Source organism: Pygocentrus nattereri, chromosome 26 (assembly GCF_015220715.1).
Source record: "Pygocentrus nattereri isolate fPygNat1 chromosome 26, fPygNat1.pri, whole genome shotgun sequence".
Classification (NCBI taxonomy): Eukaryota; Metazoa; Chordata; class Actinopteri; order Characiformes; family Serrasalmidae; genus Pygocentrus; species Pygocentrus nattereri.
The window spans coordinates 21,925,001-21,945,359 of record NC_051236.1 but is presented as its reverse complement, the minus strand read 5'-3'; the positions used below and the strand labels follow the sequence as shown (position 1 = coordinate 21,945,359).

The window sequence follows — 20,359 nt, the reverse complement described above, 5'->3', positions numbered from 1 at the left end:
CCATGCTGCGGTGGTGTTTGGAGCCTTAGGGGCCAGAGACTTGCAGTCCGGCCTCTGACAGTGGGAACTGATGGTGTGTTTCTGTGAACAGCTTTCAAGCTCAAAAGTTCCAGCATTCATCTCCACATTAGTAACATAAACTAATTTTGACTATTAAATGGTCAAAGGCGAACAGCTGACGGTCAGAAAATTCTCAAACAGCAACCTGTGACAGTCTGAACAATGGTCCTGGCATGAAACCTAAAAAAAATCTATTTACTTAGTTGTGGCATATGAATGAGTGTTAGGAAGTAATTCCTGAGAAATATGCTTTCTATAACTTGGTGAAAGATTTTCCTTGGGGAAATCGTCCTTTGCTTCTACTTTATCTTGTTCAGAGCATCCCGGTAATAATCATGCACACAACCACAGGAGCTGCTAGCAGCTCCCCACGATTCATTAACTATGCCCCAGTGTACACTCTCCTGTGGCTAATTCACTACCCCCATGTAAAAGCTTTTTATGCGTTTACAGAATAGAGGATGCAACACCACACATTAAATATGGTTGTTGAGGAATTCAGATTAAGTGGGAGCAAGAAATAACACATTAGAGAGAAACATATTTCCAGAATGAAATTCACTGTGTCAACAGAAAATCCCAGAGGATGACACAAATAAACCTTGAAGGATATTTTCTCTCCGCTAATTTCAGAAATGTTTTTTCCCCTTTTCTATGTCTCTCTCTAGTTTCTGCCAGGTGAATTTACGCAGTGTAGAACTGCATATATTAATATTTCATGTACTGTACTTTAGCGGTTTTATGCCAGTAAGGGCCAGCTACATTTCAAACGACAAGTTATTAGAAGGCCCAGATTGAACACTTCCAGCCCTCAGACCACAGCTTTTAAGTGTAGACTAGGATAGTACTGCTACAGTACCTGAAGGAATACAGTATGAAAGTGTTGAAATATGGTGTAACCTAATGAAATGTTGAGGTTTTTTTAAGCTACCTTTCCATTTTGTTAAATACGGGAAATAATATACACGATAGTGATCAATAGGTGTGGATTTGCCCCATTTTTGTTTCTTTAATATGTCCTTTCTAAAAGTTTTTCTTGAAGTTGATGTACCGGTTGATGCACAGTTTCAATATGTATCTTGGTATAGTGGATTTGTTAGGGATGCACAGTCATATAAGTAGGACTGAGAATATTTGAACAATAAGCTGGAGAACAGGAAGCCTGGTTCAGCCTTGTTTGACATCATCGGTTAACGCTGATAGTGTGAGGTGAACCCTCATGTTTGTAGTATTCCCAGAGGATTTTATTTTCACATGGGTCATATCCTTGTCCTTTGTCCCTCCATTGACCTCACCAGAAAAAAAAAACAAAAAACTCTGAACCATGTAGTGCATTGAAAAATCAATTGATTCTATTACCCCAGTATACAGTACAGTTATTGGCAGTAAAATGAAACATAATGAAGAGCTCAGTCACTTGTGGCACTGTCTTAGGAGACCGCTGCTGCCACAAGTCAGTTTGTAAAATTTCTGCCCTTCTAGACATGCAGTAATCAAGAGTATGTGTTATTAATTTGAATTGGAGCAAAAACATCTCAGCTACATATACACTATATGGCCAAAAATATGTGGATAACTGACCATCACACCTGCATCAGCTTGTTGTGTATCCCATTCCAAAATCCACTGGAGTTCTTTCACACCAGACTCGCTAATCTTCATGAAGCTCACTGTCTTTGGATGGCACAGCATTACCATTACTCTTCACTCTAACCAAGGGGCTGACCCCAACCCCTGAAAAGCAGACCAATTGTGTCATGTGTATCTAAGACTCATACACAACTATTAGAAGTGGGCAAATACACACACACACACACACACACACACACACACACACACACACACACACACACACACACACATTTTCTAAGCTGCTCCTCCCTCAGGGTCATGGGGGGTGCTGGAGCCTATCCCAGTGGTCAGTGGGCAGAAGGCAGGTTACACCCTGGACAGGCCGCCAGTCCATTGCAGGGCAGACCGACAGACACAGTCACTCACACACTCACGGCAATCTAGCATGTCCAATTGGCCTGACTGCATGTCTTTGGACTGTGTGAGGCAACAGGAGAACCCAGAGGAAACCCACGCAGACACGGGGGGAACATGCAAACTCCACACAGAGAGGACCCTGGTCACCCGGCCAGGGACTCGAACCCAGGCCCTTCTTGCTGTGAGCCGACAGCGCTACCCACCGTGCCACCGAATTGGGAAATATTACAAGTTATTCAGGTTATCATTAGTAGAGCATTGGCTAATAACGAGAGGAAACAGAAGACAAGGGCTAACCCCAAGAGACCAGTCCTTTCTCTTATATCTCTAATGTCCTTTTCCACAAAACACATGGACCTCAGACTGCAACTGACTGCACAGCAGGAGATCATCGACTGATTTTCTTATGAAAACTGAAATAAACCTAACTCTGCTAGTCAGCTAAACAGACTAAGCATTTTTTCACAGTATGTATGTTGTATTATCAACTCATGCCTTAAAAAGTATTTCAATCAGTATATAGGATGATACTGGGAAGACTTTTTTGTACTCATTTGTAATCCAGTACTTGATCCTCTATTACGTCTTGAAAATACACTGATATGAAATACAACCAACCATGATGGTAATTGATAACTGTACGAAAGAAGCAATGATACTGTATATGTATTTCAAAGCAATCAGTGTGCATATGGTGACCTTGTGAGCCTTCTGATGAAGAAAATGCCAGCACAATTTAATTTCCTCCTGATGAAAACTTGGTCCTTTTCAAAGAGAACCCAAGGTTATCCAGCTGCTCTGAAAGACAAAGTCAGAAACAATGTGACGTTCCTACAACCTCAACGGAGGTGTGTTGATGCACAATACGTTCTCCCTTACAGAAGGAAATGTAATAGTTTTACATCCTTTCTAAAGGAAGTGACCATTCTTTTGGGGAAATCTGATAGAGAAGTACAAAAGGAATCATGAAGGAGATGATTAAATGGCCAGCTCATTGTTGCTTGCGACTTGGAGTCAGGCCAAGAGTTTTAATACGATGAGGCTGTTATGGACTTTTTGTGCCACTGGACTGTGAAAAATCTCCCAGTAGAGCACGCAATCGTTCTCTCCCTGCAGACTGAACGCAAGTTTCAGAGAGAAAGGGCAAAAAAAGAGAAATGCTCTCCCAAAGGTAAATAGCCAACTCTTTTCATCACCTCACACAGAGTTCAGCATGACTGTGCACAGTGTACCACTGACAAAGCTGCCCACTGCTCAGCTGCATGTGCTGCAGGACACTACAATTCTGCTCTACAACCAGTGTTAAATGTACAAGTTGTAAGTGGACACTCTGTGTACAAAATTAACTGTCAATACTAACCACTTGAACTATTCAAACGTTCCAGCTGTCAGGTTGGTACTGTTAAAATGTTTTGGTTATACAGCTGTCACTATTGATTATATTAGCAACAGTATTTCTGGATCAGTATATATTATATTAATATAATATATAATATATAATATTATATATTACTCCAGTATAGAGTAAAAAGAATTTGTGAAAACTGAACAGTACTGGGCAAAAGTTTGAGACAATTAAATTAAATTTAACAGAAAATTGCACAGAAGCCTCAACAACTCAATAAATGAAGATCTCAGTACTCAGTGTGTCCACTCTTTTCCTATTTTACACAAACCGAATGGTGTACAGACGAACTTCCAGCTATTTTTTGATGCTGAATTGCATGTTATTGCAGAAGTAGACAGTGTAACTTAACCTGGGATATTTCAGGTCACAATGCTGAGGAAGATAATAACCAATGTTTTGGGGAGTGAGTAGCAGAGTTTACAGCTTCTGTCCAGTGGTTCTCAAAGCAGTCAGAGATGACGTGGAACAGTACTTTCGGAACGTTTTAATTATTGTATTACATGGCGCCAGTCTAACAGCAAATACGACTCAAGGAATTGTTCTAGTTAGACTGTTGCATTTTGCTGTCAGTGAACTGGCCAATGAGCATGATGACATTACCTAAATCTTGCATTTGACTTGACTAAGGCTAATTAAAATGGAGTTTTTGATCTTTTAATGCACTATGCTCTCTCTTTCAGAAAAACCAATGGCTGCTCAACAGTTTTCAGTTAACATCATTTTGGCAGTACAGTACAGTGCAAAAGCCAGCAATAAAAAACTGAACAAATAAACTTAATAATTAGAAATATTAAACATCATTTCAAGTATTTTCAAGTAGTGCTTCATTCTTTCAAGAGACCTTTTAAAAAAATAATATGCAGGAATATTTTACACACACCTCCAAATTTTGGTCTTTGAAGTTAGTTGCATTGTCTGCTTCTCACAATCCAAGTAATCGGAGTAGAGATTTCCTCCTATCTCTCAAAGATAAAAGCTTTGACGGTGACAGTTTTGGTAGTCTACCCGATCTTGCTTGGTTGTAAGGAGTCCCATTCTCTTCTTTTATCCTCAGAAATCTTCCTAAAATTAATAACTTGTACAAGCTGTTACTGGAAATTTAATAAATGTAGGGTAGGCTCTAACATTGACATGTACACTGACACATTACTGTAGACATTCTACACTTGGAAGACAATAAACTAGTAAACCAATAAACTAGACCTAAAAAAATGTATAAAAAACATGAACACAATACACAGCATCTAAACAGGCATCCATCAGGCTTTGTTTCCCACTGTAAGATAGAGACCAATCAAAGAATTTTAAGTCTGCACTGTTACCATGCAAACAATCAAATAATCACTGCTGATTCAAAGAGAACACAAACTTTAACAGATTATTTTCTTAACTGGGTAATTGAGTTTAGTTGAGTCACAGCCCCAATTGTTAAATATCAGATTTTGGAAGGCAGAGGAAAGTAAACATCAAGCGGACACCAACAGCTTTCTCACACACACCGAGGTATGATGATGATATCTCAGCCTTGGGTTGACAATCAAGCTCAAATCTGATTGTTCACAATCTAATATAGTAACACAACGGTTCTGTTAACATGAGCATGTTTACTATCTACACATTTCCAATGTAAGTATGAGAGGACATGGTGAAAGTATTCAAACCATGACTTCAGGGAATCCCAGCACTTGCAGAAATGCTCTGGTTCTTTCACAGGCGTTCTCACACAAGTCAGGGTGTAATGATCCAAGCTTTCAATTGGCTGTCGAAGCAGAGGAGGTGGGGAGGGATTAACACTTAGACAAGTCTACCTCTGGCATCTGTTATCAGGGTGTGTTCAAAAACCATAAGACGCCAATGACATATGTTAGGTCTGGAACACATACGGCTATAAAGTTGTGAGTGTCAGAGAGAGAGAAACAGACAGATAGAAAGAGAAGGAGTACAAGGTTAAGCCAGAGTGGGGAAATGCTGTTCAGAATGCTGATAATCTTGCAGTGAGTGGCCACAGATGGTTAGTGGGGTTTTGACCTCATCCAGTGGGGAATTAAACCGCACTCAGTAATGAAAATAATCTCTACTTAATGACCACGTTTACATAAAGATCAAAGCTGACACCACCCATGTTCTGGCTCTTTCAGTCTTTCACACCCTTTCCCTCATGACTGAGTGACCTCTAAGCCTCCATACCCATAGCCTTAATGAGGGGCTGAGAGCCAGAGAAATCCAACAGGAATACAATTTGTGCCATATCTTACAGGACCCATATCATGGAATAACTGTGCTCACTTTTTTAAATAAAAGATTGATATATAGACACATGCAAAAGTAAAAAAAAAATAAAATTAAAATGTCATTTTAAGCAGAAATTCCCTACAGAGATGCACAGTTGCACAGTTTAATGCACAGTTACTGTTTTGGTGAATTTAACATAATGAAAAAATAAAACAAAAAATGTGGTCTCTGCAAAAGTTATGGCAACTTACAGCAATTTTTCTAGTATGATAAACTCCAGTACATAGAAATTGTGCATCCAAATTTACAGAAAAACATTCAAAAAAAAGTGTTGTATGCATAAATTTCTACCCAGTATAAGATGTATTAACTGAAATTCAACAAAACGTAATTTGACTGGGATTTTCAAACTTTTGCATACAACAACAGCGTTTTGGAATATTTTGAAACAAAATTCCTCCTATATCCTCCTAATCAGGGTACATTTAGGTTCCCTTCAGGTGGAAATTATAGGGACTGTTTCTGCCTAGACTGCCTTTTGAATGAGGCACATTATAGGTTATATGGGTTGTTTGTATTTCACGTATTTATGTGTGGAAGGCTCCTGAACATTCCACGAAACAAATCAAACAAGCTCTAAATTAAAATGCTTCTCTTTAAAGCACCCTGTAGATTACAGGCACAAAGAGAAGTTCATAAAATTGGCATTACAGGAGTGTGTGATGGCATTTAGAATGAGGCCTCTGGAATTTTTCTTTTAGATTTAAGCAAACATTGCAGTGGGAGAAACGGAGGGCCTCTCTGGTGGTCTCTATATGCGGAAGGAACTAACAGCATCAGAAAACGCAACCAAAGACCCTGCTGTGTGTAATGGGAATACAGTGAGAAGGGCTTTGGCTGTATGTTTGGTTTGGGGCTATAAGGATTCTCCTGTTTATGAATGTGTGCTAAGCAATTGGATGCATCAACTCTACTCAAATTAAACGGCAGGCTAATTATAACGTAGTAAAGTTGTATTTATTTAAAATAAGCTTAAGCTTCACATACATCAAACACAGGCTGCACCACACAAACTTTCATTTCAGCTAAGTACATAGTAAATATTTCCACCTACTCCTAAGTGGGTATAAGCAGTGTGTTTTTTCATAATGCGTAAAGTGTATATATATATATATATATATATATATGCACAAATTTAGGAAGATATTTAATCAATCAGGTACTCAGGTATTAACAAACACATATGTATATAAATAAACATTTTAGCCAATGAAGTCATGCATTCTATGTTGTTTGTGTTTTCGTAGTGTGTTTCAATTTTACTTCATAAAATACTTAATAATTTTGAAGCAATATATCTATAATTTCAGAAAGACATAAGGCTGTCATTTGGCCTCAGACATTAAATTCATAAGGTTTGTTTTTAAACACCTCTTGCATGTATTTGAAGGCTGATCTCTTGGCAGCTTAACAGCACTACAAAGATAAAGCTAGAAGCCAAAGCCAACAGATTACAGTCATTGGAAAAGCTTAATCAAATAGCAATCTATGTAGAAGAGATGGAAATATAAGAACAGCATTGTTCCTGCACTGCAGGCTATGTAAATGTATGATCACACCATTTTATGGATAACATTTAGAACAAATTGTTGAAGTGGCAGATCATTATAATTTTAATTGGCCTCAGTGAGTTTCAACTAAAGCCAAAAAAAAGCAAAACAGATTTTATTCAGCTTCAGGCAAGAAAGTACTTTGAATGAAAATTGTGACCAAATCCGTTCCCAAAAACTTGTGAATTCTCTCTTGCTTGACTAGTCAGAATGTGATCATAACGCGTCTAGACGATGAATAAACCATGAATAAATCAGCTTAATCAGTACAGTCAGCACTTGAAAGTCACAAACCACAGTGTCATGAAGAGACAAAGCATGTACAGCACCTACATCCAACAGCATGGAGACTCTTTTGATTCAGTACAAATCCCCTGGGTAATATTAAATGTTGAGACATGCCATTAAGCAGTCAGCGGTCTATGCTCCCATCACTGTATGTGTGTGTGAGAGAGAGAGATAAGAGTAGGTCACACCGTTCCTCTTTCTTGTTCCCCTTGATCAAAGGGTTTCAGGGACATATTGACCACGAGGCTGCTTTGTATGCATGATGTGTAATCCTTCATTTTCCTTTTGTAAAGTTAAACAAAGCACACCTAAGCCACAGAGCATGCAACGAATGTACTTCCTCACATGGCAACCAACAGCACACGATATATGGAGTACATAGTCACGCAATAACCTTAAAAACATCATTGATCATGGCCCATGGGCAGAATAAAGCACACCTGTAATTTATCATCCTGGGATTATGGGCTTTCCTGCTGGTACACGCAGTAATTTATTCCTCCTTCTGCAGTTGATGGCTGGGTTAAGCATTTCCACTGATGAGGTCTGCAGAGGATGCGAGTGAGAGAACGGGGAAAATGACTGAACCTACGTGACACTTTGCAAAGAACAGGTGGGCATTAGCAATCTGCTGCATACTCCTGGGTGAGGCATTAGTAAACACACTACCCAGCAAGCAGAGAAGAGCCCTACGGATCCCAACAACTGCAGCTCCGTGCCACGGGCCATCTGTGGCGGGGGTCCTGGGTGAGAGATTAGGGCTCTTCTCCAAGCACTGGAACACACTCGCCAGCACTGAGATAGTGGGCAGGACCCACACACCACAGAGGAAGTATGTGCAGCTTTCATTCTCAAAAACGGTGATGAGCAAAGTGATTTAAACGAACTTGAAAACGAAAGGACCTGAAAAAGTCAACTAAAACTGATTAATCAATATAAAAAACATAAAAATTTTATCTTCCCAGCGAAGGTGGATAGTGAGGCTGGCACTTTTAGTTATGAAATGCCTGCACCATAATTGTGGTACAACAGTTACACGAAGCAATTAAAAAAAAAAAAAAAAACATCAATCTTAGTTGCACACAACACATTTGATTACTCCACTAATTAGCCAATTAGATGCTTGTATTTTTTGAGGCTGCAAATTAGCTTCAGCTATAAACCCTATACACATCATGTGTATTTTTATTTTCATTGTTTTTATATAACGATGTTTATCTGTACTGGTCCTGTCAAATAAATAAATAAACAAAGCAAAAATAGTTCTTGCTATATCAAGTCATCTACCCTTTTGTTTAAATTTGCATATTTGTAGCATTATTATTTTTGTATAACTTCTCCAGCTGTCATTGCCATCCCCTTTTTTATCTTACCAATCTACGCCTCAATTTATGGTTCTTTAATATACATTTGATTTTAAATAAATGAGTGGTTAAGTAGCCATTATGGTTGTACTTGATGCTTCGTTCACATTTTCCTAAAGAGCTGAACAAAATTCTCAAAGACTGCATCATGGTTTCCTTTGGATCTCAGATGAATCTGAGCTCTGAGCTAGGGGGTGTCAAAAGAGGAGAAAATGAACAATACAGTTACTGTGCAAAGCCAGCCAGCCTTACCCTCCCACCTTCACTAGAAAGATAGGGTTGGCCGGCCTTGCACAGTGAAACTACTTGCTGTTGTGAGATGCCTGCATCATATTTTTTTGGCAAAACAGTTAAACTATGCAAATTTAAAAAATCAAAGTTGCATGCAACACCTTTAAATAATATAGCTACAAAGATCATGAAAACAGGGAGTTAATGACATATAAGAACTGGCACATGCAGCTGTTTAAACAGCTATTAGCATTTGCTGGTTATTTAAGCCAGTTACAGAAACGTTAGCTTAGACAAACTCTTTTGTCATGGCTCAGATAAACAAACATTACTCACTGCTACTCGTCAGAAGTTATCTTTGATTATTTTCTGACCCATGATATGTCTCAATAAATGTGATTTCATCATGTATTTGCCTCAAACCAACAGGTAAAAAGGCACTCAATTGCACCCAATTATGTTGTAGCAAACTGTTTGCTACAACATAAGAAAATACAATTATTAAATGTATATAATGGTGTATAACAGCAATCGCATTCAGTTGATTTATGCAATAAAAGTTACCGATGACAGGCCTACATGTAAGTTTCAAGAAACTAAAGCTAGAAGTTTCACTTTGGAAAGCTAGCCTACCAGTAAGAAACAGAGCCTGATGGACAAAGCATTTCATAGGGCTATTTTTTGCTACATAATCTCTTTACTTTTAAGTCTTTTTATAGGTTTCACCGTTGCTACTAAGCATTTTGGAGTCCTCAAAACAGTATGCATTAGCAGGGTCATGATATGTTTGTTATCACTTGTTTTCAATATGGAGGTTGTGAAACACCACATGCCATAAATTGAAACAGATGTCAAAATGTATCATACCAGGAATGGTTTCTATAGCTCTATCCGTCACAATCCATGATATTCCTAAAAATGTTTAAAACTGATGAGCAGCTCTCGCCAGCTTCTTGTTTAAATTTTCCATTCCACCTTGAATTCTGCAGCAGCTACGTTCTAATGCCTTGGGAATATTCGAATCAGAAGCTGGTGAAATGAGAGACTACCTTGGATTAGCTGATTAGCCAAACTGTTTGAAATGGCGAGTGGAACAAGGTTTTGGTTTAGTCAAGCACAATAATGATGGGCAAAATGTGGCAGACTGAACGGTGACGCCATACTGACATTATGCAAGTATTAAATAACTCAAATATGCTGGCTAATTTGTAAAGAAAACACACATCTAAGTTACAGATACGAGGAGAAAACACACCGAATTCAAGCAGCCATTAAGTGCTGATTCTGAACGGGCAAAATACGTGACTCTCCACAGAGATGCATATAGCTCAGATTTGCGCCAGCAGTCGGGTGCAGTCCAGGACTCCGCAATATGCTGAAAATGATTGAGACACATTAGAAAATCCCCTCTTGCACTCATTTCAGCCAGAATATAAGAGCCATACTTTATGCAGCAACACAAGATCTGATTGTAAACCAACTTGTGAAGCTCAGTTCGTTTAGAGATCTAGCCTTATAGTCCACAAATATTTTCATTTTATAATTGTGATCAATTGTTGCCATAATATCAAACACACATATGAAACAAGTAATATGCATCTTGCATTTTGTTTGTATTATAATATCTTCCAAGAAAATGACTTGTGCCAGTGATTCCTTTAACAAGCACTTTTGTCTTTTTGAGGAAAAAAAACAATGTGAACTACCAAATAAATAAATAAATAAACAAATATATAATTGTGAAAGTTATGTTAGCATTTCTTTTCTAATTCTGTACTGAAAAATCTGATAGGTGAAAAATGGAAATGTGTATCTTACTGTGATGTAAAAACGGCAACACACCGTATAACGAAATGTGCATGTCGTTAAACCCCTAGTATGCATGCTCTGTTATTATTCAGATAAATCCACTTAACGTGTTTAACCTTTAATCGCTCAGATTACTTTATTAACTATTAAAATAACAGATGGCCACAGAATTACAACACACCACAACGATTAAATGGTTAGGGTGGTGAGGATGTGGGTTAGCTTGTTATAGATCATAACCATCAATGGGACTCTACCCATAAAACATAGCTGACACTCTGCTTGTCCTCCATACACAAATGTGCACATACACACAAACACCCTTGAGCAAGGACAAGCAAGCTTTTCATATTTTAATGGGGACATGGAGCTCACATGTTGCCTGGGAGATTAACTATACAGAGCGCTTCTAGAACTGACGTTATTAGCTGTACAGACCGTGATCGAGAAGGCTGTGGTGGCGAGGCAGTTAAATGTTGGTAAATGCAACTAATGAATTTGGAATGTTAAGCTGAAGTGGTTACAATTAATCTTTCAGTGACATCTAAAGACTAATTGCTTTAATGGCCTTTAATTGCTTTCATTTTCATGGTCGCAAAAAAGTACTAGAGAAACAAATGAATTTATTTTCATCTTACTGACAAAAATGTCAACACTACACCAACTCAAACATAACAGCACACGCTCCACTAACATGGCAGAGAACTAACTTATGAAGTGCGTATAAATCTCAGTTTCTATACTTTTGTAAAAAAAACTTTTATAAAAAACTTGTAAGTATGGTGAGAAATTTTCCATTTAGGGATGAATAAAGTAAATTAAACAATCAGTCAAACAGAATATAGAACTTCTAAATTCACACAAACTAGCACAAAAATGTGGATTTCTTAAAAAATAGTTTGTTGCAGCTAGGGAAAAAAGATCATACAAAACCTAACCAACATCGCAAAGCTGTTAGCTTAAACCCAGAGAATGCGCACTTTCCACAATACACTGGGTGGCCTTGAAAAATCTGAGGCAGTAGAATTTCAGGTGGGCTGTGTTGTATATTAGACACAAACAAAAAGCTGCCTCTCAGTCTTTCACAGATTCTGCACAGAAACTCAAGGCCGGAGCACTAATTGTTAGATTCTGGTCATCTCCTCACTTTGCCTGCACAGTGTCAATGAACAGTTCTGCAGTTGGTATGTGAATAGATTTATAGTAACACAAAAGATCTTCATTATCTTTGTGCCATGTTGCAGCTTGGTATCAAGCTCATGATGAGAATGGAGATGAATGACAACACTGTAGTTCTCTTATTTTTCAAAGAATCTGTCCAACTCTCTCCAGGCTGTAACACTGGAGGCATCATGCTCTCAGTCTGCTGCATTCTCAGATGCAGGGATCTTCTGCACTGTCCAGAAAGTGGTAAGAGAAGTCTGATTAATTTTACCAAACCATCTCAAAGTGTTCATTTAACTGATTTACTGTTCTGGAAAAATGTGTGGTCTGTGGAGCAGATCCGCTCCCTATGAATACAGGGCTACACTACATTAGTGTAATTAATATCACACTGTAAATCAAAAGCAATGTACACATCTAATATAGCAACACAGTTCTGCGATTCTTTTTTCTGATACACAGATTCAGGGTTGCTGTTAACTGACTTTCTTTGACTGCTGCACAAACTATTTTCTCTGTAACACTGACTATATTGTGCCCTTGTTAGAACAGGTCAGCATAGCCAACATGTATTCCAATAATGTTCAGAGATTGACATTAGGTTCAAATCTTTACGGACTGACTCATTGTACAACTGCAGCATACCAAGTTTTTAATGTCGGTGTTTACACTGAAAACAATATTGGTAAACATAGTAAACATAAAATCTCTAGAAATAAGTTACTTGGAACCATCTCAAAATGAGAAATATTAGACATCTCGACTAGATCTGGGGCCATTTCACTTGCCAAGATACCATATTTTAGAGTGTAACATACAGTTTAAAAGCTAATGCTATTGCGCACTAGCACTAACACAGCACTGCAAATGTGAGCTTGAATTCAGATGTTCATTCACAGTTAATATGTAATAACATGCGCAGTTATATTCATCCCTCAGCACAAACCAAATTAGAAAGTTAATAAAATGACTAGAATATTCCATGTTCAGTTTTGTTTGTGTACTACTTTTATATTGTTTGTGTGTACGTTTTGATGTTTCCTTGCTTGCTGTGGAGTTTGTAGCTGTGGCTCAGACGCTTCTCAGCTAAGGACTCTTTCCAGCGTGGCATCTAATCATACATTCCCGTCCTGATCTTACTTTCCCTCTGTATTCAGCCATGATTTTCACAATGTTGCTGGATATATCACACATATTGGAACAGTCAATCAACAACAAGGCGTCCTGGCCCGAGAGGGACCTTTACCCACTGCTAAGGACACTTTTGAGGACAGCTAAATGACACTGTATTGCAGCCTGGGGAGTTTTCCCTCAGCCAGCTGGAGGTGTGCTGTAGGTTTTTTGTTTGTTGTTGACTGAGATATTTTGATACTATTGTAAATCGTTCTTGGGTTTGAGAAATGTTCTATAGTAATGAGACTTTAATTTGGACTTTTTTCATGCTCTCCACCTATTACTCTATTCTTATTATGCTCTTTGTAGCCAGGACGTGGCAGCAACACTCAACTCCCTCCAGGGCCCACAGAAAAGAACTGGTGTGCATACACAAGCATGTAGGTAAGCAGCAAACTGACAAATACACCTGTGTCTATATTCTCTGATCATTCACACTAGTGTCTGCAGACACCTTGAAGGCCTGGGTCTCCTTTTGGCTAATCCCAAGATTTAAACCCTGACCACAGCTTCTCATTATGTGAGCTTTGTAAGACACGATGAGTAAACAGCACCCACTGCTCCACTCAGCTACGTGGCTTAAAGCTGTCTGGAAGCTCGTGTTCACCTTGAAAAACTATTTTCAACCATATGCAAATTTGGAGTAAACCTGTAGTATCTTGGCAAATAAAGATAGCAGTGTAACAGATTCTGATATGTTTTTACAGTTGGTACAATACTCCATGAGAAGACCTTCTGTAGCTGAGATATGTAGCACTGCATAATGAATTTTAGGCTTAATTAGTAAACAAATACAGGGTCAAACCTAACATTATACCTGAGCATGTTCTCACAAAAAGGATGGTATTATGTATTTAAATGAGATCCTTTTGTAACAAAAATAAAATGACAGCTCTAATATGCAAACTGTACTGTCTCATAAGGCTACTGTGATTTGCATAATCAAAACAGTACAGATTCAGAGTTAATTGCTTTCCATTTTTTCTAATCATTACAAAGAAACAGACCATCATTAAATCTCTGGGTATTTATTAAATTGTTCCAATCGGCAGCTAATGCCCTGTCATTACCCCACATCAGGCACTCAAGCATTTGTTTACTTGACCTAAGTTGGTCTGGATTTAAGGTATTGATCTGAAACAGACTAAATTAGTCACGGCCAAGTACATGGGAAATTTAAGAGAGGGCAAACAGATCTGGAGATGTTGGTTTACTGATGTGTTTTGGGCCAAGCTGCAGGGGTGCAAGCTCAAACATCTGGGGAGAGATGTTGTCTTTATGTTGTGTTGGCTATAGACATAATAAAACTGTTTGTAAAGACTTTGCTGTAGACTTATTTAATCTTTGTGTTTTTTGTTGTTTTGTTCCAAATTACTACTACTACTACTACTACTACCACCACTACTATAATTTTTTAAATGAAATGATACCATAATGTCCCTACTGCATAAACAATAAACATCATATCTTACAGTACTGCACAAATTTCAATACAACAGAATATCAAAGAACTTAATCATTCCATATCAAATTTTAAAATCCAAGTTGTCAGTCTTATCAGCATACAAGCTTACAAGCCAATAGGCAAGTTTATTAATGATTCATGATTATTTATGATGGCTAACGTACATTGCATAAGCCTGTTATTAATGTGGACACTCAGGTAATACCCAGCCCTAATCATATTTTAGAGTTTTTTACAACTATATACATGCTACATGTCAAAAATGAACCATTTATTGAATGAAGCTGTAAAAGTTAAAAGAACATGCCTGACTTTTTTTGCACCCTTGGCCTTTCTTTACTGCGTTAAGAAAACAATAGCATATTGCAGCACAGTAATGGCAACCCTAAAATTAAAACAATTTACATTCCTGCTCTGGTAATGGAGAGCTAATTTCAGTAGTAAGCCTACTGAACAGGTAAAAATTTAGATACAGTGAACTTCAATGTTTATATCTTACCATAAAAGGTGGTTTCTTATTGCTGTGTTGACATTAACCCATCACTAATAAATTACTGCATGCAAATTTTTACTAGTCTCTTCTGTAAAGCATATTTTAAAAGCAAAACAATTCTAAATACATTTCAGTATAATTCAAGTGAAACATCATGTTACTGATAACATTTTTTTCAATTTTAATACATAACTGGGAAATGTGTTATGCTAAAACATCTGCATTACAGAATTAAATTATTAGGTAAGAAATTATATTAATAGACATGATGAACATTGAAATATATCATCTTTTTTAATGAAAACGTTGTGTACATACATTTATAATTATAATATATGTAAATGTAACTGGGTCTGCAACAAATATTTTCTGATATTCAGTAATACTATAATTAAAATATTCAAGAATGGAAAGTCTATTAAAATAACCATCATGCTTACCATTTATATGAGTCCACAGGCATCAGTGGGGCAATGTATTGTTTATCATACCAAACACTAGCATGTCACAAATAGCATGCAGCTGTCAGCTCGGCACAACAAACTCACTGGAGAGCTAATCTAGCACAGCTTGTGAGAATCTTGCAATCTGAAGCGCCAGAATCAGTTTTACCGCCAGGTTCAGTCAAAATAAGTCTCCTACTTAATCCGAATGCTAGCTATCTAGTTAACATGCTGCATTTAGATTTATTACAGAGAATACATCAGAGTGTCGAAGCTAGCTAACTGTCCAGAGCTGTAGAAAAATTGTTCAGATGCGTTTAGCATGGTATAAAGTGGTTTTGAGTGGCTTGAATGTCTTCATCGCTTCTGCTTTACTGTCAAGAGGTGAACAATTTTAAAAGACACTGTTTACTCTAGTTTCCTGCCTCGTTTGCTGCTGTTTAAACATAGCCCGCAACTGTTGCGTTCAGGGTTGCCAGATTGGGAAGAACCACCAAGTTTAGCCTTTTAATGCAACTTGTTTTATTAAATCAGTGATGCTTTTTCCTTATACTGCAATAATAAGTCTTATTAAAAAGCAAAAAATATAAATGGAGTATATTCAAAAGAGCATAATAATAATGATGATGATTAAAAAAAATAAAATAATAACAATAATAAAGCTTTGTTTATTCATTCAAACTTATTCATATAGAATATTTGAAAATTCAAGATAAAATTCCATACATTATATGAAAATAAAAATATTCTACACTTGCAGCCCTAAATGAATCCAGATGTATTGAGACTTTTTGAAGTGCAACTGTCAAGTATGTAAATCACATGCTGTTTCTGAGTGGAAGACAAGCTAGTGAGGGAGATATTCAACTGCTATTAACAAGTCAAGTGCAACTGTAATTTCAGTGATGGAGGACTTACCTGTAAATGGGATCCTGCATTACCATCATCTTGCTCTCATCCCAGGTCCATTCTTTTTTCTACAGCGAAAGAGAAGAAAAGATTACAGAGGCTAATGCAGTCATTCTTTTTCTACAGGGAAAGAGAAGTAGTTCAGAGAGAGACTAATACAGTCATCATATCTTCTAATGATGTCACTTAAAGAGACTTACAGTGTCCACCGCTCAAATGGTCAGATCATTTCAGAACTGAAGTACCTGTGCCAAGTGCACCTTTTATGGTCACTCAGAGACTATTAAAAACTAATGGATGGTTCTTAGTAAAATCACAAATCTGCTGTCAATTTAAAGCTGGTGCATTACTAGAATCTGATCTTTTTAAATTATCCATCCATCCATCCATTTTCTAAGCTGCTTCTCCGTCAGGGTCGCGGGGGGATGCTGGAGCCTATCCCAGCAGTCTTCGGGCGGAAGGCACTTTTTAAATTATGAAAATCTTATTTATACAAGCTTCTACATAAAGAAATATAACTCAAAACATCCTGTGTACATTCTCATATATCATATACACATCAAAAGTTACAAAATACATAATAAATGTGTGAAAGGAGCTGTACGGATATAATATAAATAATATTCATTGCAGACTGCTCTGTTTAAACCTCTGTGTGGACACCCGTGATCTGTCATGACAGTCTCTGAACATTCCACACCAGACTATAAGACAACATATGAGCCAATGCTCACAGAAACCAAAACAATTACACTAGTTAAAGCACTAATTAAATGGGTAGATCTGTTTAGAACTAGATACTGTTGGCTAGATGAGTTTGAATAAATTACTACCTAGCTTCCTAAACTGTGCTCTACTTTGAGCAAGTCACCAAACAGGCAATGTTCATATTGATTCAAAGCCCCCATCAAACCATACAATAAACTGTTACTGGTGATTATATTTCTCTGCTCAGCGTCTGAGTATTGTACTTGAGTGCAGTTTTCCCTGTAACAGTTCTTTTTGGAGTAAAATTAAATCAAGATACTTTTACACTTTTTAACAACATGACAGAGTAAAAACAAATTATGTACATATCAGCTCAAGAACCAATTAGAAGAAAGTGTAGTAAAATAATAAAAAAAAAAAACTTGTTCTCAATTCAGAAAACATAGTTGCCTCCCGAAATCTTCTGAGATCTCAATATTTCACAACTCACTAAACAGCTATTTATTCAATTTAATATCCATCAAGTGTGTTTCATTGGGAGTGCCTGTCAGTTCACTGCCTCAGTCAAAGCAGCCTGGTTTATCAGTTTACAGGGTGGTTTTGTCACAGTTTTGGAGTTAAATGGCTCCAGAATGCAGCCTGATTCTGCTCTCTCTCTCTTTCTGCCTGTGTGAGACACTGTTCAGCTGTTGAACTTTAACTGTTAAGTAAAGTAAAAATAAATGTCTGACTGTGTATGAAGTAGTTAGTACGATTACCGGTGAAATATATCACATTAAAGAAAAATCACAATGGGATAAACTGCTGTTGTTTTTATTGGTAGAATATTCTAAATGGTACACTGAAAGATGTGTAACTGTACATTAGCAGAGCATACTGTGATCAGTCTCATTACTTAAAACTTTTTTCTCAGTTTTGTCTTTGCAGATTATTTCCGATGATGAAGCAGAGTCAATTCAGGAGTATTTTCAGGTTGTGACTACATATTTACAAAAAAGTAACACGCTTACTCAAGTGGTTTTCCAATAAACTACTTATTTGCTTGTACTTGGCTAATTTTCTTTACTTGTATTTTTCTTGTTCTCAGGTAAATTTTCACTACAGTAACTACTTTTACTTAAGTTGGGATTTTCAGTACTCTCACCCTGATCAGCAGATTGTTTTAAAAAATTAAAAACTGATAAATTCTGCTTGCATAAGTTTTCAGACTAGTACTTGGTAGAACCGCCCTTTGCTGCAAAAACAGCTTTAATAGTGTTGGGGTAGGTTTCTACCAGCATTGCAAACTTTTTGGTGATGATTTTCACCCATTCCTCCTGGCAGATTAGCTCCAGTTTGTTCAGCTTTTTTGAGAATTGCGGCCCACAAGTGTCCAAAGATTCTCGATTGGACTGGACTTGGACACTGTAGGACATTACCTTTTTTTTATTCAGCCACTCCTGTGTTGCGTTGCCCTTGTGCTTGTAATCATTGTCCTTCTGAAAGGTGAATTTTCTTCCAAACTTTAGTTTTGAGCAGCCTGAAGGAAGTTGTCTTGCCATATCTCCTGGCATTTTATACAATCCATCCTTCTTTAAATTTTAACTTTTTTAGAAATGTTCTGAATTTATAGATGTCCAGTACCTGCTAAGGAAAAGCACCACAACATAATGCTTCACTTTTGCGATGGTGTTTGTTGGAGAACGGACAGTGTTAAGTTTGGACATCTAAACACTTGGAACATTTGGAACATTATTTTGTAGCCTCTTCCTATCATGCCTACAACTTGATCTCTAATTTCCTTAGAATGCTTAATTTTCACATGTCCTTCAGAGGAACCTAACCAATGGTACTCAAATGAAGGGTGTCTTTTTTCCAAAAACAATTTTTATCCAGAAAATAATTTTTTTCAAGGTAGAGGCCAACTGTAGGCAAACTGTCTTCATTATCTTTCTTCCACAGCACAGAGGATGAATACTTATGCAAACAGCAAAATTTGGTTAGTAATTTTTGTCAGAATATCTTCTTTATAAAACCAATATCACTTTAAAAGTAATTAATTCTAATTAATACAATATAACAAAGCAAATAATAATAAAAATATCTAACGTGCTATTTGTAGACCAATCTAGTGAGTTTTAAGGGGGTTAAATACTTTTGCAAGGCATTATATAAATAAATATATATATAAATATATTGTATATAACTATATACAATATCTGCTCTTTATAGAATCTCTGCTCTTTGATTGGCGATAATTTAAATGGAACATCAGCTGTCTTTTATTACAAGAGCATACTGTAGAAATTATGAGGGATAATGATCGTTACCTGAGATGCACTCAAGACAACATGCAATGCTGGAGGTTGATGACATTACACAAATATAGCAGACTGACCGATCTCCACCTACTCTACTGAATTATAGCTGATTGCCTCCAATCCTGACCAGCCTAGGCTACACATTTTCTATACTGTAATTATTCTCCATTTACCAGGGAAGCACTATGATCATTCTTTACCAGGCTGAATGTGAATGAAGGAAGCCAACCTTGCTAATTGCCATCCACACAGAGCTCATCATTACATGCCAGGTAGCTAAAAAGGAGAACGAATTATAAATCAGTGTATCAAATCCGAAAGACAAACACAGAGAACAAACTCACCTTTTTCTTTTTGCGCAGTACAACTTTGACCCCATCCACGGAAACCATGATGTTGACTTTTTTCTTCTTGATGTTCTTCACTTTAAATTCATACTGTAATTATGAAGGAGAGAGAAGGCAGAGAAGAAAAAAAAAATCAATTACTTTCCTTTTGTCCCCTGGGACACGAATATGCCTACATTAATCTACTTAAATCTGACACTACTAAAAAGAAACCAACTGGTTTGCCTCTGCTAACATCAACCCAGCTCATTTCCAAAGGTAATCTTTGGGTAATTAAAATGTGAGGGAAGATGTTCTAGCTTTCAAAGTGCTGGATTTCATCTACAGTATGGCAATTAAAAAAGCAATGGCTTGGCATGTAAAGTA

At 37.2% G+C, this 20,359-nt stretch overlaps 1 protein-coding gene across 1 annotated transcript in view; it reads right to left on the bottom strand.

Annotated features, from left to right (window-relative positions):
* The window catches only part of nos1apa (nitric oxide synthase 1 (neuronal) adaptor protein a), a 126,656-nt gene that overhangs the window by 70,447 nt on the left and 35,850 nt on the right, over positions 1–20,359 (bottom strand). The window contains exons 3-4 of the mRNA XM_017721133.2: positions 19,991–20,083; positions 16,648–16,706 (exon numbers count right to left, since the gene is read on the bottom strand). Coding sequence (XP_017576622.2) covers positions 16,648–16,706; positions 19,991–20,083 — 152 coding nt within the window. The remainder of the gene's footprint in view (positions 1–16,647; positions 16,707–19,990; positions 20,084–20,359) is intronic.